The sequence below is a fragment of the Takifugu rubripes genome, chromosome 18 (genome assembly GCF_901000725.2).
Source record: "Takifugu rubripes chromosome 18, fTakRub1.2, whole genome shotgun sequence".
Lineage (NCBI taxonomy): Eukaryota > Metazoa > Chordata > Actinopteri > Tetraodontiformes > Tetraodontidae > Takifugu > Takifugu rubripes.
Genome location: NC_042302.1, coordinates 7,606,030 through 7,626,438, shown reverse-complemented (window position 1 = coordinate 7,626,438; position 20,409 = coordinate 7,606,030). Strand labels below are relative to the sequence as shown.

The window sequence follows — 20,409 nt, the reverse complement described above, 5'->3', positions numbered from 1 at the left end:
GATGTGGTTATGGGTCAATGCCACAAGTTCCCAGTTGAAGGGAATGCTAAACCTCACACTCGCTCCCTACGCTAATGCTACGCTTCTTCTGCTGGATGTCTACAATGAGACAATGAAGGCTAACATGCATTCTTGGGCTTCTTTAGTATCGCGCCTCAGAAGAGCCCGCTAATCCACACACACACACACACACACACACACACACACACACACACGTGTGGCGGTAATCCCCGTCTCATTTTAATTAAGCCGCAGAAACAAAGAAACTCGCTAAAACAATCTCTCTGGGAAATGCCAACGCAGGCTCAGATCAATGGTGTGTGTGTGTGTGTGTGTGTGTGTGTGTGTGTCTGTGTGTGTGATACAGGTGAATCATGCTGCCAACTGCTTGTTCTGAGGACAGACAAAAAGAAACATGGAATTAGTCCAGGTAAAGAGAAGCTACTGCAATCTGTGTGTGTGTGTGTGTGTGTGTGTGTGTGTGTGTGTGTGTGTGTGTGTGTGTGTGTGTGTGTGTGTGTGCGTGCGTGCGTGCGTGCGTGCGTGCGTGTGTGTGTGTGTGTGTGTGTGTGCATGTGAGGCAATCCTCCCCACTCCGATTTGGGGGGGCAGAAGAGTAGTTGCCACGGTAACAGAGTCTGAAGAAACAGGAGAGTGGTGCGGTGTGGACGCAGGTGAGACGTTCCAGGTTTCAGCAGATCAGAGTGAGGACGGGGGGACGGGAGGACGGGAGGGGGGGGGACGGGGTGAGAGGGACGCTCACCAGTCGGTACAGCTCGGTGACGCTGATTTCGTCCGGGTCCACCATGCTGAACTCCTGCCGGGGCACCAGGTCCAGGCAGAGCTGCCTGCAGACACAGACAGGGGCAGAATTACACCATCTTGTTGCTAGCCAGGTTAGCATTAGCAGCCAATTATCAACTGAAATTTCCAGTTGAGACCTGAGAGGACCAGAGATGATCTTAGAGGACCTGAGAGGACCACCTGATAATCTTAGAGGACCTGAGAGGACCACAGATGATCTTAGAGGACCTGAGAGGACCACCTGATAATCTTAGAGGACCTGAGAGGACCACAGATGATCTTAGAGGACCTGAGAGGACCACAGGTAATCTTAGAGGACCTGAGAGGACCAGAAGTACCCTTCGAGGGCCCGACAGGACCTGAGAGACACTGAGAGGAGTCGAGATAATCTTACAGGAGCCGAAAGGACCCAAAAGGTCTCGAGAGGACCTGAGAGGACTTGGGGGGACCTGAAAAGACTTAACAATCCATAAGAACTTGAGGGGACAAAGAAAACCCGAGAGGACATGAGAGGATCTGAGAGGGCCTAAGAAGACTTGGAGGGGACCCAGGAGCACCTGAGGGGTCCTGGAGGGAACGTAGCGGACCAGAGACAGGACAAGGTCACAGAGAGACATGCCAGTGGTCTAAATAAACATGACAGGCCGACCCCGGCCAGCAGAAAGACCCCCCCCCCCCGCTCTGCCTTCTGTCCTCTTTGTCCTTCCAAAAGTCTCTTCACTTCCTCCCCTTTTCCACAGAGTTTCCCCATGTCAGCAGGAAAGAAGGACGTTGGGGGGGGGGGGGGGTGAGACACCTGAAGGGACGCGAGAGACGGGGGACAGGAGCTGGACCAAAGCGTCTCTTTTATGTTGTTGGTTGTTTTTTTCCCAGAATTTGATGCAACAGCTTTAAAAAGACAAACTGGAGGTTGTTAAATGATATATGAGGAAACAGCTTATTATGTGTGTGTGTGTGTGTGTGTGTGTGTGTGTGTGTGTGTGCGTGTGTGTGTGCGTGTGTGTGTGTGTTTCATTTCAACACACTTTTGTTTATAGGGCAGTTCCGGACTGTCTGATTCTGACCCGTGAGACGGTCTCATGTAAAACCAGCCTCAAAGGTTAAGGATGCTAATCGCCCATGTTTTGGCTAAGTTAGCATTGTTTTACAAGTTAGCATTGTTTTACAAATGACAAACAAAGACCCTAAAGTGCACCAAATGTTTCGCAATAGTATTGAGAGCAAGGCTGTCCTGGGCTGTTCCGTGCTAGCCCGTTCCCACAGCACCTCTAGTGGCGCGCTACGGTACTGCGGCTGTAATAGCATCGCGAGTTAGCGCGTCCGAGAGGTGGATCCGCTCCAGGAAAACGTGGCCGAAGCGGCCGTACTCACTCGTTGCCCCAGTCTAATCTGGCTGTGATGTGCTGCTTGACGTCCCGCATGCGGTCGTGGGTCAGGTGACCCACCAGCACCTGCCGCCTCAGGTCCAGGATCTCGTTCATCACGTGCCACAGCCGGTGGAACAGGTCCCCCTCGTTCCTCTGCGGATCAGAGAGGGAGGGAGAGTCAACCGGGGACGAGAGGACGGGAAGACGACGGGAAGACGAGACAGAATGAGGATAAACCAGATGAAACCAGTTTGTGGTGGAAAAGCAACAGAATCGTCACTAAAGGAGCAAAACGGGCAATCAGAGGGGGCTGTATGCTAATTAGCTTCAGCCTCCTGCTGCGATTTGCCACGGATGTTTGCCTGGAAATCTTCGGAATTCAATCCGTACCCACAACAACTCAAAAGGCCACAAAGTCCCTCAATCGGACCCATAAAATCCTCGCCGGGAGTGCGGCTAACGCTAACGCTAACGCTAGCGCTTTCTTACCACATACAGCTGCTTCCACATGGCGCCCCACTCTCGGAGCGTGGACGTCATCTCCGTGATGACCGAGTCCTCCACCGGGACGACCGTCTCGAACTGCCTGCGAACACACCGGCGAGAGGTTAAAATCGCCAACGCTGGACGGGCGAAGGAGCGCGGACGTCCCGTTACCCTTTATTCTTGATGTGGGCGTTCCTCAGGTGGACGTAGCTGGACGGGAAGATCCCCTGTTGAGACAAAAACAGCTCATTCTTGTTCCGCTAATGACCACGAGCGCTGTGCGCCTGAGAGCGTTTGCCCACCTTGACGTTGGGATTCTTCAGGATGAACCCTCGGTACCAGCCTGAGGAGAAGGAGCACAGCCAGAATTAGCCGCGGGAAAACAGCAACAACGACCAGCGATGCGACAATGTGCCGCGGAGCTGCTTGAGCATGCTAACGTTTCTCATTTTGGAGCACGGGTCAAGTTAGCTTGAAGCGTTTGAAAGCTATCTGACTTTAGATAAGAGCATTAGCTACACGGCAGCAGTGTAAACATTCTATATTTTCCTAATCTCTGCTGGATTTAGCGTAAAATAATCTTTTGTTATTAACAGAAGACACGTGACAGATTTAGCTAAGCTCGATATACCTGAGGGACGAGTTAGCTGACATGCTGGTTCTGGAAGGAGGCGAGATAAAGTCCAATTGTCATTGCTACATGCTAAGCTAGATTGAGATGACTGAAGCGCAAAGAGAGGACAAGATAAGCTAGTTTTTAACATTCCACGTGGCAATAAATGGCTTCCTCTCCATTAGCGGAATTCCGGATGACGGATTATTCCGGCTGTGCCTCAGACAGGAAGTGAGGCGGGACACGTGCGCGCCCCCGTTGAGACGTTTACGTGTTTCGTTTGCTCCCGCGGTAAAAAAGTTCTACAGCGTTCTAGAGAACCGTACCTTCACATTTCTCCAGGATCTGAACCGTGTCTCCGATTTCCAGTGGGAGGCCGTGCTGGACCGTCCCTCGGAAGCTGGCCAGAACTGAGAGCAGAACAGACAGAACACCCACGTGAGCACTTCTCCCAATGTTTGTTGTTTGGTTCCCGGAGTTTTACAGTGCAAAATAAGGTCCGAGCACATCGGGAACGCGGAGCGGAGAGGCGGTGAATCGATACTCCGTTTATAACACGGGTTATACAACGAGGCTACGCCGCCGAGCTACACAGTGGCGTCCCCGGAGTTAGCAAACGGCATCTTTCACGTGATCGGAAAAGTCCAGTGGCGATCCGGAGTAATCCGATTATTCATTATTCAAGTTCCAATGAGAGACAAAGACTAAAAAACAAATGAAGTTGTGTATAAGCATGTAGCTTATTACCAGCTCAGTCTCGCTCAGGCAGCGCACGATGATGCGCACGTAGAAACAGAACTGCCGACAGACCCGTCGAAAGTCGCTACGGGTGTCTGCGCAGGACGTGCACGCTAACGCTAGTCGCTCAGGTGCATTCACAGGTGAAACAGCGTTGGCAACAGTGACACCTCGTGCTCCTGAACGCACCCTGAGCCTCCGACCACACTAGCGTTAGCTTAAACTGAAGCATCGTCAGTAAAGGAGAAAACAATTCAGGGTGTCCGGATGACTTACACCCACATCCTCCCTGAGCTGAAGCTGACACACACTCAACACACACACACACACTCACAGTGTGTGTGTGTGTGTGTGTGTGTGTGTGTGTGTGTGTGTGTGTGTGTGTGTGTGTGTGTGTGTGTGTGTGTGTGTGTTGAGCTCCGCTAGCTCTTCGTTATCCCCGAGCAGCAGAAACACCATCTTTACAAGGGATTTGTCCCAAGTGCACATCTGACTTTTCAATTCTTGACACTGAGAGGAACAAGAAACACACACACACACACACACACACACACACACACACACACACACACACACACACACACTCTTAAAGTGTGCCCAATGCATAAATTATCCGAGTGATTCTTCCAGCTGCAGTCGGCTGAATTATTCAGCCTTTTTCCTTTCTTACTTCCCGCCTGCTGATCCACGAGCAGGCGGGACGCTGCCGTCTGTCCGTCTGTCCCTGACGGCCCGTCATCCGTCAGGCTGTCAGCCGACCGTGGTGGCTCGCCGCCAAAGGAGGCAGAGTCGAGACGGGAAAATTTGCCCATCTGTCGACAACCAAAGCACAGCAAACTCGGAGACCCCGCCCACCTCCCCAAGATGACACGCCCACCTCCCCAAGATGACACGCCCACCTCCGACCCCTGGTCCTCTCCGCCAGGCCAAACCATGATGGCCGTGTGCGAGTGTGTAGCATGAGTGAGAGTAGGAGGTAAGTTTGCATGCTAATGCTAACACACAATACTTGTCGACCAACCTGGTTTGTGTCTTTTTCAACAATGAAAACAGGGATCAGAACGTTTACCTGTGTTTGCTAACAAAAGGCTTCCTGTCTCATATTAGCCTTGCGTGATTGGTTGGTTGTCTGAACAGGAAGTGAACGAATGACGACCAGGCAGGTACGCCGCTAGCGCCCAAATCTCGGTTGTTTTAGATGCACATTTACAAAGATTTGTCTCCTTTTGCTGCAAATTACATCAAATTTCTTTGAAGGCATCCAACGTTCTTAACCTGATTACCGGCGCCTTTCTCCTCTCTGACTGTTCCGACAATGATCCGTGCACGGAATCCACTCCCACGTGCTAATTATACAGCTTTTATGTCATTATTATGCTAATGCGACGGCGCGGCAACTGGTGGCGCTCCAACCCGCCTGCGCGGCTGCCAAAGCTGCATCATGAATATTTAGATGTCTTGTGGGAATAGAAGTGCGAGCGTTAGCGAACGCGCGCAAGTGTTTAGCGAAAACAGGTGGGTGCGCTAATATTCCGGAGCGGCGTCTGAATTTTTTTTTTCAGGTTTCGGCATATCTGCTTTCCCAGAGTTCAACGCTCACATCCCGCTACGTGGCATCGCGGCTCAAACATGCTAGGTCTTAGCCAGATGTGTCCCTCATCAGCGCCGCCGGACCGTAAATATCTGGATAAGAAGGAATCTCGTGCTTCCACCACAGGTGGGATGCTGGGAAACGGCAGAGGAAACAAGGTCGGAGGCGCCTGAGAGCGACGGGCCGTGGACGGGGTTCAGCCGGGCGGCTGGTGGGCGCGTGCAGGCGCAGAGGGCTGATTACAGCGTGGACAAAAGCCGTCGGAATCGCCCGAGAGGAACGGCTTCTCATTTCTCCTTCCAGGATGATGGTGGGGGGATGGGGGGGGGGGGCTACAATCAAAAACCAACAATAGCTTTTCATTCACGCGACAACAGAAGGTTTGTGAGCTGTTTTATTTAGCTTGGGAGCACTATAGCATCACTGCTAATGGAAGCATCCAGGGTTGATGAGAAGAGCCTGCTGTGACGGGTAAATATAACATTAGCTGCTTTGTTAGCATCGGAAAGCTACGAACGGCCTGGTCCACTGGCCCAAAGAGCAGAATCATAAATGACTCAGATTAACCAGAAATGTAGGTCAGAGCGCTAAAACCTCACCTCGGTACCACTCATTAATCTGTGTGTGTGAGGGTGCGTGTGTGTGTGTGTGTGAGGGTGTGTGTGTGTGTGTGTGTGTGAGGGTGAGAGGGTTTCACATCTAGCTAAGTGCATGAGACAACGCGGCAATGCCAAAGTTGGGAAGAGATGATTATTTTAAATCTCCTCGGGGGTTTATCTCACCTGCATGCATGTGTTCATTTCCTTCTTCTTCTTCTTCTTCTTCTTCTTCTGTGGTTATTTTGGATGTATGACATCATTCATACTGTTTTTTTGTGAATCAGGAAAGGGAATATTTCAAGGGGTGGAGGGAAGTCGGCGTTGCAAATTCTATTCTTCAAATTCAACATGTCATCATCAAACAGCAGTGTTTCACATTAGCATTGTCAGTTAGCCACCGCAGTAGGTGGATGGGGGGGGCGGGTACGACGGTTAGAAACGGGAGTGAGGTGAAACGCCCGTTCAAATCTTTGAGTCGGGCGGAGCCCCACCCGACCCAGACGATCACAAACAGGAAGTCCCCTTGTGTCCACCTGCCTTTAGCTGCAGATGTAACTTTGTTAGCAAATATAGCTGCAGCCACGAGTTTCTACATTTTGTTCCCTTCAACCTGACATGGTTTCCTCTGCACATCTTGGTCTGATATTGCTAACACTTGTGCTACATCACCTGCTGCTACATTAGCTACATTCTAGACCGAGTTGCAAGCTAGCATGGCAGCCACTAAAGGAAGTGAAAGGAGATAAATATGTCAAAGGAAGTGTGTTGATGATGAATAATGAAGAAGTGAAAAACCACATTTCTTCTCCGGCAGCGTGACAATTTGATTTTTCTGAGCTTTTCAGACTGACAAAAGTTTGGGAACACCAAACGAAGCCAGATAAAGGCTCAATTAGCTTATATGCAACTCAGTTCTCCAGAAGAAAAAATGCGAATTAGCTCGAAGCTTTAATTAATTCGGTGTTAGCTTAAATGATGGGTTGAATCACGGCACCCTGTGGCTAACTCTTTAATCCTTCCAGCTGCTGAAACAAATGGCCGCCAAAGGGTTCAAAACGTTCCCAGAGAGCCGCTGTCCAACCACTGCTGCACGGAGTCGCTAATTTCAACGCACGGATCTGCCATTTAGGGCGTCAACGAAGGCAATCAACAGAAAATAGCATCCCAAACTCAGGCTGGACTAGCGTGCTGCTAACGAAGCCGTTTGTGTGCCTCAAAATGTGTCATGTGCCCACCAAAATCCACGTTGCTAGCTTGGATTGCAGGGCCGGCCCTCTCTGCATCTGCACTGAGCCGTGAACGCCGTACGGCGGCGTCTTAGCTAAAACCCGCTGGGTCGCCGCACGGCAGTCGCCTCGAAATACATTTGGCATTTTGTGACACACGTGCGGTCCGAGCCAACAGACGACGGTTGGATTTCCAGGGGCCGGCCTCCTCCGCGCTAAAATTAAAGCTATTGTCCGGCACTCTGCGCCGCCTGGCGTGACGGTCTGTGACGCCCCTGCAGCGAAAAGGCGCAGCGATGTTCTGCGGTTCCCCTTTGGCGACGGGGCTGAGGGGCAGACCGGAAATGACAAGATTTCGCAGCTTTGTTTCTGCGACAGAAACCACAGAATGGCCTAAAAATACATGCAAGCGTGCAAGGAGCTGCAGCTAACTGCATGCTGTGCACCAACAAGAGCCTTTTTAATCGAGTTAGCTACCTTTAGCTGCAAAGGCGACTGACAACTGCCTTTAGCGGTTGAAGCTACGATATTTGACGTTTCCCAGTGACGAAAAACTGTTGCGCCAATGTCAGGAGGACGCTGAGATTTTGCAGTATCGTAGCCAACACAGTGGGAAAGCTCTGCAGCAGGTTGCTTGGTTACTAACCAGAGGAGCAAAAGGCTGCCGGCCAGCTGGGCCGTGCACGTGCGTGCGGTTTTCCAGCATGGGGTCCAGACGCACGAACGAGGCGCCGCCTTAAAAACGGCAGCACGCGCGAAAAAATGATGAGACAACGACGGTGGCCTTGGAGCGGAGCCAGAACAAATGAGTGCAAAGTCACAGGAAGTCTCGCACACACACACACACACACACACACACACACACACACACCAGCCTAGGGGCTCTTCTCAAGGGCACAGATGGCAGGTGCAAGCCACCGGAGCAGCTTATTATCCATCAACTATCCACACTCCATAACAATAAGAGCGGCTAAGCTAACCAGGGTTGACAGAGTTGCTGTGCACGTCGGCTGATCGGGCTGTTCAGGAGGAAATAAAGAGGCTTTCAGTGTGAGATTTCTGTGCACCGCCGGGCGATTTGTTGGGAGAGGCAGGAATTTGTAAGCTCCTCCACAAGGGCTTCTGAGTCCAAAGGGCAGGGCCGGCCCTCGGACTCCAGCGGGACTGCGTTGACCAAAGACTCCCGTCGAGGCCCCAAAAGTTATTTCAGTCCCTCGCTGCCACTTCTGAGCACATTTGTGCACACTGGGAGTTTAACTGACACGAGCGGCTAACCACACGTCACCGGCTTTTTACACGAAGGTGCAGATTCAAAAGGTTCTGAAACAAGGCAGGAAATGGCCTCCTCCGCTCCGTCACAATTGTTCACGACAGCGGTTTTGAAGCTACGCTGATGCCACATGACGAACGTTTGAAAATTAGCTTTTTTTTTTTTAGCAGTTCAGAGTAGTGCTGTGGTAGTTTATTAGTCCACCCTCCAACACTTACAACGATATCGACGATGTTATTAAGCTAGCAGCATGTATAACTGCCAGATTGTCCTGAGGTCGATGACTGCGAAAAACTTGCCATGAGTGCGGCTAAAATAGTCCAGACAAAATGGTCGTGAAGCCACAAAGGTCTCGTGTCTCATCTTCATAACCCCTTTATCTCTTCAGGGGCCACGGGGGGGGGGGGGGTTCACATCTGAATGAGTCCCCAGTTCTTTGCAGGGCCCTATATGAGCATTTGTGGGTTCGGTACCTTGCTAAAGAGTACCTGGGCAGTTATCTGAAGGTGTTGTAGCACCTTCTCCTATTACCAGAACACCCTTCTTGTCTGGCCTGGGGCTGGAACCAAGAACCCTCCGCTTTTGAGGCTAGTTCCCAGCAGACTGAGCTACCACCACCTCCTAAAAAACTCAAACCCAATAAAACAGATTTGAACTGACATCATGAGCAGTCGGGCTGACTTTCAGGAACGATGGGAAAACAAATGTGAATAATCATAAGCAGCATTCCTCAGCGTCCACACTGATCCCAAAAACAGGCAGCAGGATCCTGGAGGGACTAGCTAACAACAACCAAATTGAGAGAACAAAAATAAAACGTTTTCATGCTGCGGTCCATAAAATCTGGTGCACGTGGGGAGGGGGGGGGGGGTCCGCCGGCATAACTGTCATTCTTTCCTGGAAACTGCTGGAAAAAACTGCTGGAGTCCCCGGAATGTAAGCGCGGCAACCGTCGTCGTATCGACTCGGTAACTCGGTAACTTGAGGACAGCCTGGATGTGACACGAAGGAGGAAGAGACCTTCCTTCCTTCTGCCTCGGCCGCCTCTCCACTCACTTTCTGCCAGGAAGCAGAGGCCTCGCGACGCTTTCCTCTAATCAGCTCTTGGAGCCGGCGGTGCTAAGGGGGGCGGGTGACCGGGCCCGTTCCAAAATAGCCGTCTTTAGAATGAGGTCCGTTGTGCTGTGCGATCGACGCGTGTGTGCCTAAACATACTTGCGGGGCTAAAGGGGCTCAGCTGTCAGCGGCGCTATTTTCCAGCGACCCGCATGCCATCGTTGGATCGCCGAGGATTACTGCTGGGAGATGAAGGAAAGGGGGGGAAAAAGAGAGAACTACTGTGGTTTGGAGCGGTTTCCTCCAGGAATCAGATCTGGGCAGACGGGAGCGTGTTTGTCAGAGCTAACCACGTAGGAAGTGATTCATCCAAGAGCTACACTCGGGAAGCCACTCCAGGCTGCTCGCACAATCACACGAATAATTAACAGACTCTCAAGTGTTGCACCTGAAAATTCCCGGCGCCTGCTTTGAAATTCCCTCCGGCCGGACGAGCTGCCACACACACAGACTTAATCTGATTCATTAGGGGAGGGACACTGTCCAATTAGACAACAACAACAACAACAACTTCTCTTGTTGGGGGTCGTGAGTGGACATGGTGTCGCATTCACAGTCCAGATCTCTTCTGGACGGAACCAGAAAACCCTGATAACCGTTGTGGTGCACCTGTGTTTGGGACCAGGGTCCACCATCTTGGGGATTCTTAAACTCTTCGACTTCAAAGCTCAGCTAGCTTGTGGGCAAAGACGTTCAGGAAAGCCTGGACATTGTTGTCCGTAGCTCCTCTTCTTTGGCTCCGTTTTCCGGAGTGAAAGGAGGGAAAATTGTCCCAGTTTTGTGATTCAGGTCTGCAGTTGTGCAGAATAATGTCTGTGATTAAACAGAACTTCTACAGGAGATCGCAACCTGAAGGAGGGAGGGGGGTGATTAACTTCAGCACTGCGTTTCGCCTGCGAGTGAGCGGGACTCTACAAAGCGGGTAGGTAGCTTCGCTCGGTGGCTGTTGCTCCCCTGGGGGGAGAGAGTATAAAGGCTGTAATGAGCTGCAGAGAGTTCCTGAAACACAAACACAGGCGAAGACAGACTCCCCGGGGTGGCGTTCCACAAGCCTCCCAAGCTCAGATCCACAGAAGAACCGTCGAGTGACGCCCCACGACGCGGAGTGCGTCCTGTGTGGGACTGTCCGGGGTGTGTTCCCGACCCGTGACCCTGGCGGATGAGCTCACCTCATCCACAGAGGGATAAAAATCCCTCGCACCTCAAACCAGCTCCACCAACCCGGGTCCGTGAGGAGCTTGGCGGGTTGACGCATCACCAGTCCTGATGCCTGGAAACATCCCCCCCACAAATCAATGGAATAGTTCAATCAGCCACACGCGCTAAATATAAGCTTCCCTTTTTACCTCCGGAAACAACAGCAACGCCGGCAGCTAGGCTAGCACATGTCGTAAATGCGCATGGAGCCATTCAATATTTTTAGCTGCACATTATGTCAACGCAGCTCAGCCAGAAAAGCCCGGGTCGGACCGGGTGGGCCAAGAGAACCGAGGCTTCACCCCATCTCTGGGAGGATTACCTCAATTAAGAGGAGGGGTGTTCTCTTGTCAGAGGACGCCGCTAGCAAAATCCTTTCCAGCAGATTTTTGAGGGTAAACTTATGAAAGGAGTTTTGACTTCAAAGTGTGAAAGCTGACACGGGCCCAAGGTCGACGTGGACGCCGTGACAGGTCATTAGGCTCCCGATAAATAGCGAGGAGGACACTTGATACTGAAAGAGATTTCCATTATTGATCCATTTGCATCAGAGCTTATCTCCGGTCGGGCCTTGATGCTATATTAAACCAGTCCACCCTTGGGACTGAAATGGAAACCCCCGCGGTGTCATAATAGCATTTTATCACTCATAACTGCCTGGTACCCAGACTTCCCTACTGCCCCAACACCAGTGTTGTGGTTTTATAGGGGGACAAATTACTCAGAATAGCCAGAGGCCTAAAGAGGTATGAGAATTATCCACTGGAGAGGGGGGGTCTTAGAGGATCATAGTCTGCACTCGTGTCAACATAATAAACATACAAATAATAAATTATGCCTTCATGTCAGCGGCAGGACTGAACCAACCGCCCGAGGGGTCCGTCCACCGTCTCCGTCCATACAGAGGGCTTTTAGCTGAAGCACAAAGGGAAGAGGAATGGGGATGGGGGGGTTCCTTCGCGTTAGCCCTCTCGCCCCCTCACAAAAGGGATCCATTTCAGCCACTTTTAGCGGTGCCGCTGTCCGCTTTTAGTCACTCAGACTCCCTCCCCTGAGGGCGCAACTGGTGGAGAGGGGAGAATAAAGAGACACCAGGTGGATGCGAGAGCAAGGTTAGCAAACATGCCGCCTCGTGCTGGTCTCGCTGGTAGCCTTTTTCTGGCACTGCCTCATGGAAGGTGGAGAAATAGATGCTGGTTCCTGGAGGAGCACATCTAAAACAAAAGGTTCTGCTTTCTGTTCAACATTTTGGGAAGCACAATTATTTATTGCTGCTGATGGTTCATACAGGCAACACGGTTCGATTTAGTCAACGAGGGGAACTCCGACCAGTTTGTCTTTTTCATTTGACAAGCGCAGCGCAGGAAAGGCAGGCAACCATCTAGCATGAATCCATCCAACCAGACTGTCTTAAATCTTTAGACCACTCTGAAGGAAAACAGGGGTGCATTAACAGAACCGAGGACGTCTCCATAATAAGCCTCTATCCTGCTGAAGCTTGACGTCAGAACCCGGCAAAGCCGATTCAGCAACACACCTTGTCAAAAAAAGGCGCTAATGCAACGGGACATCGATGCTGACTCGGCCCAATCCCAACAGACAGTTGATAGCATATCGGTGGGTCAGGTTGTATTGGCCTTAAGACTACCTAGATGAGTAAATATGGCGGCCATTTGAAGCCACGATAAACCAAAGCCTAACACTCCTCGATGTACGGTCTTATATTCCGAGAGCCGGTACACCATATCCGAGGAGGTGCCCTGGTCCCCGGGTCCTCCAGTCTGACCTACCCCTACGATTGAAAGCGAGAGCTAGCGTGTCGTCTCAAACACTGTGTGTGAGCACTGAGAACCTGCAGGCTCCTGCTTCACTTATAGAGCTACTCGTCCTTTCTCTCTCAGCGAGAAAACAAGCATGTGTATTTGCCACAACCCCCCCTTCCCCTTCATCTCTTTGTTCTATGTTTAATGACAGGAAATGAAATAACCAGCCTACTGGATCAATAGAGGGAATTTTCCTGGCTTCCACAAGTGGAGCACAAACAAAACAGACCTCACAATGCACTGCGATGCCAACCTTTGGAAATACTTGAAGAGGACTGAAAAGGCCCCATTCAATCAATGATAAGAGGCAGGAAACAGGAAGACGCTTCCCTCCTCCCCTCGCTCGGATGAAGCTTCAAATGATCTGGTGCCATAGATGCTTTGGGGGGACTTATTAATTCAATACGAGTATTTGTCTATGAAATCTGCTTGTGCCTGCCTGGTTGGAATGTTTTAATGTTAACTGGATAAACATGCTAAATAGGAAATGTCTCTGAAGAGGAGACACAAGAACTGAACTGGGTCGCACTTGGAGATTCAGTCAAGCTGATGAATTAATCAGGCTCTCTGGGGCAACAACACTCAGCAACACCAACACAATTAGTTTGGGAGTTTAGAGGAATTGTTAGTGAACCAGAGACTTTTTACAGGAATCAGATTTTTGAGCTTTGTCACAAGTCTTTGTTGAGCCAAATTTCAAGGGTGGACCCCCTTGGTTCTTCTGCCTGACATGTCAGAATTGAGAAAAGTCTCATGCACATCTGAATTCTTCTACAAATCAAAGCTTCAAAAATCAATTGTCATCAAGCCGAACATCCCAGCATTAAATTGGCTGAAAACAAAGAAGAAAGATGCAGGACAGAGAGAGACGGCGGGGGAGGGACGCGATGAAAAGCCCCCTGAAAGTCAACCTGACATTAAACCAGCTCCTCCGAGAGAGGAAGTGAGGGAGGTGAGGAGGACGGACAGCGGGCCAAGTTTAGCATGCGGGAGGTTGACATGCAGGAGGAGAACCAGGCCGCCATGGCGACGGCACAGCGGATCACTCTCACACATAGAACAGAGAGATGCGCTGGGACGAGCAGGTAGCGTTGACGGCCAAGGTCAGGGTGGGAGGTGACAGACAGAGCGAGGAGATCTGGGACGATCAACAAGCGCCTCTGATACGACGCACTAGTGTGTCCCTTCAAGCTTCTGGTGGTTTTGGGAAATAAAATCAATGAGAGCTTATTTATTGAGTGTGAACAGGACGTTACTGTCACAGTGCTGCTTCTTGATGAGGGACACTAGCATTGGCTGTGGGTTGAGCAACATTTCTAGATGATTCAATGAAACCACACCTGCTAGGAATCAACCGGACGGTGACATTTGTAACTGATGTTCTAATCTGAGGCCTCTGCGGCATCTGTAGCACGTTATCGTATTCAGACTCGTGGGTCTCTGAGGCCCAAACACCATACAGACGTGCACGGATGCACATGCACAGACGTACCACTGAATACCCAGAGACAAGCACCAACCTTGGGTGGAATTGTTTAGCACAGGAGCCGTAAACACAGACGGTATCTGGGGATATTGAGGACAGGTGAGTATGGATCAGGAGGAGGGATAGAAGGGGGGGCAGGTGTGGAAGAAAGATAAAGGTGGAACAGCATGGCGCACAGATCAAGGGATTGTGGGTAAATGAAAGGAAGGATGGGGGTGAGATAGAGGAGACTGCAGCGTGACCTGCTCTCTCTCCGCAAACGCTTCACTTTGGGGGGGACAGGAAGCAAAACAGAGGCTGGACCCTCACTCAAATACAAACTAAGAACACGCAGAGCAGGGAAACGCCAAGTCAAGGTCGAGCAACGGTTGCTCCAGGCCTTCTGTCTGACAACCTCTACTGTCTCCCCGTGTTGAGGTTAATCCTGTCTGTCGAACTGCTGATAAACTCCTGACAACTGAAATTACCGCCAACTCTCTTCGTATCTTTTATAGCGTCTGTTTACATGATAACGAATATCCAAATCTTGATCCGGGAGTTAGTCAGACGATTCAAGTGCTGGTGTCAACAGCATCGTGCAAAGTGATTCATCAGATAACAGCCATCATCAGATTATGCGGACTCGGATTTACGGACTGAGATTTCTCCCCAATACTCCCCAACAGTCCCCAATATGCCCCAATACTCCCCAACACTCCCCAATACGCCCCGGTACTCCCCAATACTTACCAATACTCCCCAATACTCCCCAATACTGCCCAATACTCCCCAATACTTCCCAATACTCCCCAACACTCCCCAATACTCCCCAATACTTCCCAACACTCCCCAATACTGCCCAACACTCCCCAATACTCCCCAACACCCCCCAATACTCCCCAATACTCCCCAACACTTCCCAACACTTCCCAATACTCCCCAATACTCCCCAACACCCCCCAACACTCCCCAACACCCCCCAACACTCCCCAACACTCCCCAATACTCTGAAGTCTTCATACACGTACACCTGTTAATTTGATCATAGAAAACGGAAGTGACATCACAGCATTAAGGGAAGCCAAACACCAACAAACATGGAGTATAAACGGAGGAGCTCGTAGCCTACTGCAGCTAGCGCCCACATTAGTACAGCTACCCTTAAGTCCAGAGGCGTTGCCGTACTTTCTCCCCAACCACCACTTTTTATTCCTCAGTATATTACTGTAAACATACTGCACAGTATCGTCATCATAACAGAAGCGTCAGCCGTGACATCCCCCCACCACCCAATGGTCAAACGTGCGATCTCATGGAGACACTGTGAAATAACAACATCAGTTGGAGTCTTGTCCGTGGTTACACCTCCCCCACTCTGAGAGTGTGAAAGAGTGCGTTAGAGGCTTTTTTCTGTAGTCGGGAATTAACGGGGTAATCGAAGACAAAGACAACCGCGGCTTCACAGTCTTAAATTATGCATATGCCCTTTAAGCGAGCCTTGACACTCTATTACCCCTCTGTGATGCATTAATGTGGTCAGATTTATCCTCAACTAGCCCAACTTCACTTTTATCAGCATGTTAATTATGAATTAAGCACACTGGTGGATGTAAGCCCAGGAAGCTGTTGGGGAAAGTAAGATTTATGGGGAAATGGAAGGTCAGGACAGTGCAGTGGGTCAGCCACACACACCCGGACGCGAATCAATGCGTGCTTCATTCGTGGTCGATACACGCCGGTGCTGATTACACAGAAATGGACCGACGCCATTTTTCCATTTTCAAAATAAAATTGGATAAAAAGGTCTCTTGACAAGCAAACAGCTCCCCTCACCCGCCAATCATGCTGATTATCATCGGCAGATGTCCTTGGCCTGTGAAACGGCCCGTCAGTCATGTTTTCAACAACACACACACAGACACACACACTCTACCTTCAGAGGCTCTGCTGAATTTCTAAGAGGAACCATTAGCCGTTAGCACGCAGGGGTCACGATTTGTAGCCACGCCCCCGAGGATGGAACACTTGCATTGTTGCACTTGGTGAAACGTTGGCTCAGGGAAGAAGAAACACGGTTTGTGTCGCCAGCTCCGGTCAGATCCACCAGGGCTTCCCCCGGAGGTGGAGGGAACAGCAAAAGATTTCCACAACACCAGGGCGAGAGGACGTAATTGCGCCTTTCCCGCCATGTGCAATCCGAGCAAATACGCAACGTCTGTGCGGTTTGGGTGTTTTCTTTCGTAATTGAGGGTTCCGTAATAAATAGAGCGTGATTTAATTGAGCTGGCAGTGGCCCAGCAGCCCGCATCATTGTGCGTGTTTGTGTGACCGGAGCTATAATAGCCAGGATGAATCAGCGCTGACTGTAGCGTGCACGTCGGCCTGTCGCACGTCACATGTCGGGCAGGATGTTTACCTCTCCTACTCCGCTTCGCTTGATGGTTGCACCAGAGGCCGAGGGCCGCTATTGCGAAGCAGCGAGCCAGAGAAGCAATGACAAGCTATTTGGCGTCACCTCCCCTCCTCCGCCCTCATTGCATCCCAAACAGAGCTATCATGGTGGAATGCCCCCCCCCCCCCCCCCCCCCCCCCCCCCAGAAACAACCTGCTAATTCCCTGTGGAGATGGAGGGTGAATTTAGGGGTAACAGGGCAGGACGGAGGCTCCGACAATGAGCCCCGACAATGAGTCCACCCTTGACACGCGCCAGCAGCCTCCAACCCCCCCCCCCCTCCTCAAGGGAGACCAGGAAATCCTGGGGGCCCTGGGGGGGGATTCAATCAGGTCGCTCCGCCTTGGTCAGATGCTGCAGGATGTGGGCGAAGCTCTCTTAAATCAGGACTGCGTGACGAGCCGAGCCCGTCAGTGAGTTCCACTTGCGCGCGCGCACGCACGCGAGCTAGCTCGTTAAAATACTTTAATTGCGTGTCAGAATCGCGATGTCGCGCTTGATTGGTTGCATCACAGCCTCCGGTTTCATCCTCCAGCCGGCGTCCAAGTCAAACCGTGTTTGTCTTGGGCATTGAAAAGCTGCGTTATTGCGTTATCTCAGCTACTTGCCTTCCCCCGATCTGACGTAATCCGCCCCTTATCCGTCCTTCTCGGATTAATCAGAAGCGGCAGTGTTTCCACATCCCAACTCCATTTAGATTTCACAATGAGCTCATCAATCAGCCATTTATGCTTCAGGTTAGCAACAGTCATCCCTCCCACTGGTGGCCTGGCGGTGGCCTTGAGGTTGAGGCTCTGTTCATATTTCATTACTAGCATCAACCGTCGTCTTCCCGAAGCACCGTGCTTCCAGTAGACTGGCATCAAAGGCTACAACCGCAATTAGACCTGGAGGCGGACTGGTCTTGTCCCTATTTGGCCAGAGATCAAATGCTCGTGCAGGAATCTGTGGATTCTCTTTGCTTTTAGTTAGCCATCAGCCTACACTCCCAAAGGGGGAGGAGGAACCTGAAAGGGCCGTGGTCATACCGTCAACATGCTAGCGCTCCGCTATCCCTGAAAGATCAAACGAGGCTTAAGAGAGATTTGTTTTGATGAGTCTCATCACAAAATCTCAGGTAAATTGTCGTTAAAATTGTTCAGGTCGATGCGAAAGCAGCAGTTGTTCAGCCAGCATGAATAATTTAAAGTGAGACTCCATCTGGGGATCACTGGTTATTCCTGTTGTGGTTATTTATGAAAGATGGGTAAACATTTGGTTATCCTTTCAAATGAAAGCAGCTGTTGCACCCGCGATAGCAGTGATGATTCAGCGATTTTAGCCTCGTCATGCTGAGGTTGAGAGGACTCTAGTTTATTTAATCAGCGTTCAGGATATCTCTGATTCGAGGTATTTTTAGCCATTAGGATTCTAAAAGTGAATTAAGGGTGGATGTGAAGCCACTGGGACGAACTGAGAGTCAGAGAATCAGGAAGTGTTCAGAGTTCCTTCTAAAGCCGATTGAGGCAAAAATGTGTCTTTAGCGTAATTCAAAAGAAGTTAGTGTTCCCTAAAGAGTTGGAGCAGGAAAACAAGCATAGTTTAACAAAGGTGGTTGGAAATTGACAACAGAGGGGGAAAAGGGAACATAAATGTTAGCTGGTTTTGCACTTTTTCTGTCCCGACAAAAACCCCCATTCAAAGGTGTCATGGAAACCCAGATATTGAGGGCGAATACACAAATAAATCTCAGATGCGACATCATCACATGAGGCGAGTCGTAACCGGAAGCATCTCCCATGACGCCTCCTTACTTGGCACTGACCAAATGGCTCCAATTCAACACGGAAGCCTCATCAGCTGCCCTCAACGTTAGAATTAAAGTCAAGCTTCCACGTTCTCACGCGTTTGCCTGTCGTGTAACATCGGTTTCTCAACAGGAAAACATCCCAGTTCCTTCCTCAAAAGGCTGCAAACAAGCAAAAACCCTCCAAAGTAAACCGCAGCCCACTTACAGCGGCCTCAGCCTTGTGATTTTACATTATTTAAAAAAAATGGGATAGAGAGCATTAATCCAATTAAGGGGCCTTTCTGGGACAATTCAGCGTATTTATCCCACTAAAGAAATGGCTTCCTTTTATACAAGCCTGTGAACTTTGACAGCAGGCGACGGTCGGAGGATTCCATTGGTTTCCCTTTGCGGGATTAAATATAATAAGGCTGCCAGCGATGGAGGGAAACAAGTGTGCAGGAGGGAGGGGGGGATCTGGCCGATCCGCGGGCTGGATCCTGCCGATCTGCTCGCTTCATCTCAGGTATTATGATCGCTGTGTTTTCCCAGAGGCTGGAGGAGGAGCTGGGCATCATCCAGGCAGCAGATCGGGATCTCTGACGGGAATAATTACATTTCAACCGCTGCCCCTTTTTTACGCGCAAGACATTCCTGGCCCAAAAAGTCCGTGTGGCTTTTAGATTCTTATTTTTATACCCCCCCACCATTGCGTTTGACGCTTGTTTGTCTCACTTCAGTTTGATCCCCCCCAACCCTGAAACAATGCCCTGCATTTCCGAGACCCCCTTTCTCTGCAGACAAGAGCCAAACCAGTTTGGTTTTTTTCTGCAGACGGTGCTTCGAGGGATGCGCACACGCAGCCTCCGGCCGCCGACAAACAGCTGATTTACGCATTTGAAAATTACGGGGAACGGCGAACGCACCTCTGAGTCCCCGACTGCACACTAGTTTCACCCCCATCCCCGCACACGGCGATGAGAAATGGGGCAAAGCACCAGCGAGAGGGGAGGGGAGACGGTGGTGGCGGGGGGGTGGAAATAATCAAAATGTGGCTGTTCATTTGGCAATCTGCGGGGGGTCACAGCGACGAGCCGATGCGCTGCAATGTGGCCGTCAGATGAGGAGCGAGGGTCCGATTCAGCCGCCTCCTCCGCGCGCTAAACTCTGGGAAATCTCAGTTAAGAATGCAGGAGATCGCAGATCGCGGAGCACCTCCAGGAACCCTTCACACATGCCGCGAACGCAGAGGATAAGAGAGGAGGAAAAATAAAAATGAATGCAGGCATCAAACTTACCCACGCCGTATTTCTCGTGCTCTGTAGGTATCCACATGTTTGTGCTCGGCGCGTTTACGTGAGCGGACGGAGTGGCAGCGAAACGCAGGCGTTTGATGCTGGGTAACGCATTCTACTGACGCGCTTTGCTCCAGTATGTGTTGCGAGTCATTGTTTAGGTTCCAGAGAGAGAGAAAGCGCTGCCGCTGCCGCTGCTGCCGCGACGCGCAGTGGTGCCAAGTCGCGCTGCCTTCACGGACCGTCCGAAATCTGAGCTTATGTATGCCACCACTGAGCTCCACTTCCGAATATTTTATTTGTTTGTCATTCAGAAACATCAAACGGGATGTGGGTTTTTTTTTGTAAAAGAAAAGTCTGTTTCAAGGATGACACTTCCATAACACGGTTTATTTTACCTAAAAGTCTTTAACGGAAAATAGATCCGACACATGAAATATATCATAAATCATGTAGGCTGATATATATATATATATGTATATGAAGGCTGAGCTAATACACATGGGGCCCTGCGCAGAGTTCTTTTAATGCGCATAAATTAACCAAGGAATTGCAAATAGGGTATATTTGCTTACATTACGTTCTCTTTTTAAAATTGT

General features: G+C 50.5%; 1 protein-coding gene across 6 annotated transcripts in view; it reads right to left on the bottom strand.

The window, feature by feature from the left end:
• Nucleotides 1-20,036, bottom strand: part of dock4b (dedicator of cytokinesis 4b) — a 47,594-nt gene extending 27,558 nt beyond the window's left edge. For 5 of the 6 annotated variants that reach the window (XM_029825361.1, XM_029825362.1, XM_029825363.1 and 2 more), the window contains exons 1-7: nt 19,814-20,036; nt 3,597-3,680; nt 2,960-3,000; nt 2,829-2,884; nt 2,661-2,757; nt 2,176-2,324; nt 764-848 (exon numbers count right to left, since the gene is read on the bottom strand). In XM_029825361.1, coding sequence (XP_029681221.1) covers nt 764-848; nt 2,176-2,324; nt 2,661-2,757; nt 2,829-2,884; nt 2,960-3,000; nt 3,597-3,680; nt 19,814-19,850 — 549 coding nt within the window. In that variant the 5' untranslated portion in view covers nt 19,851-20,036. The remainder of the gene's footprint in view (nt 1-763; nt 849-2,175; nt 2,325-2,660; nt 2,758-2,828; nt 2,885-2,959; nt 3,001-3,596; nt 3,681-19,813) is intronic. The other variant, XM_011618547.2, reaches the window with a different exon arrangement.
• Nucleotides 20,037-20,409: the final 373 nt, after the last annotated feature.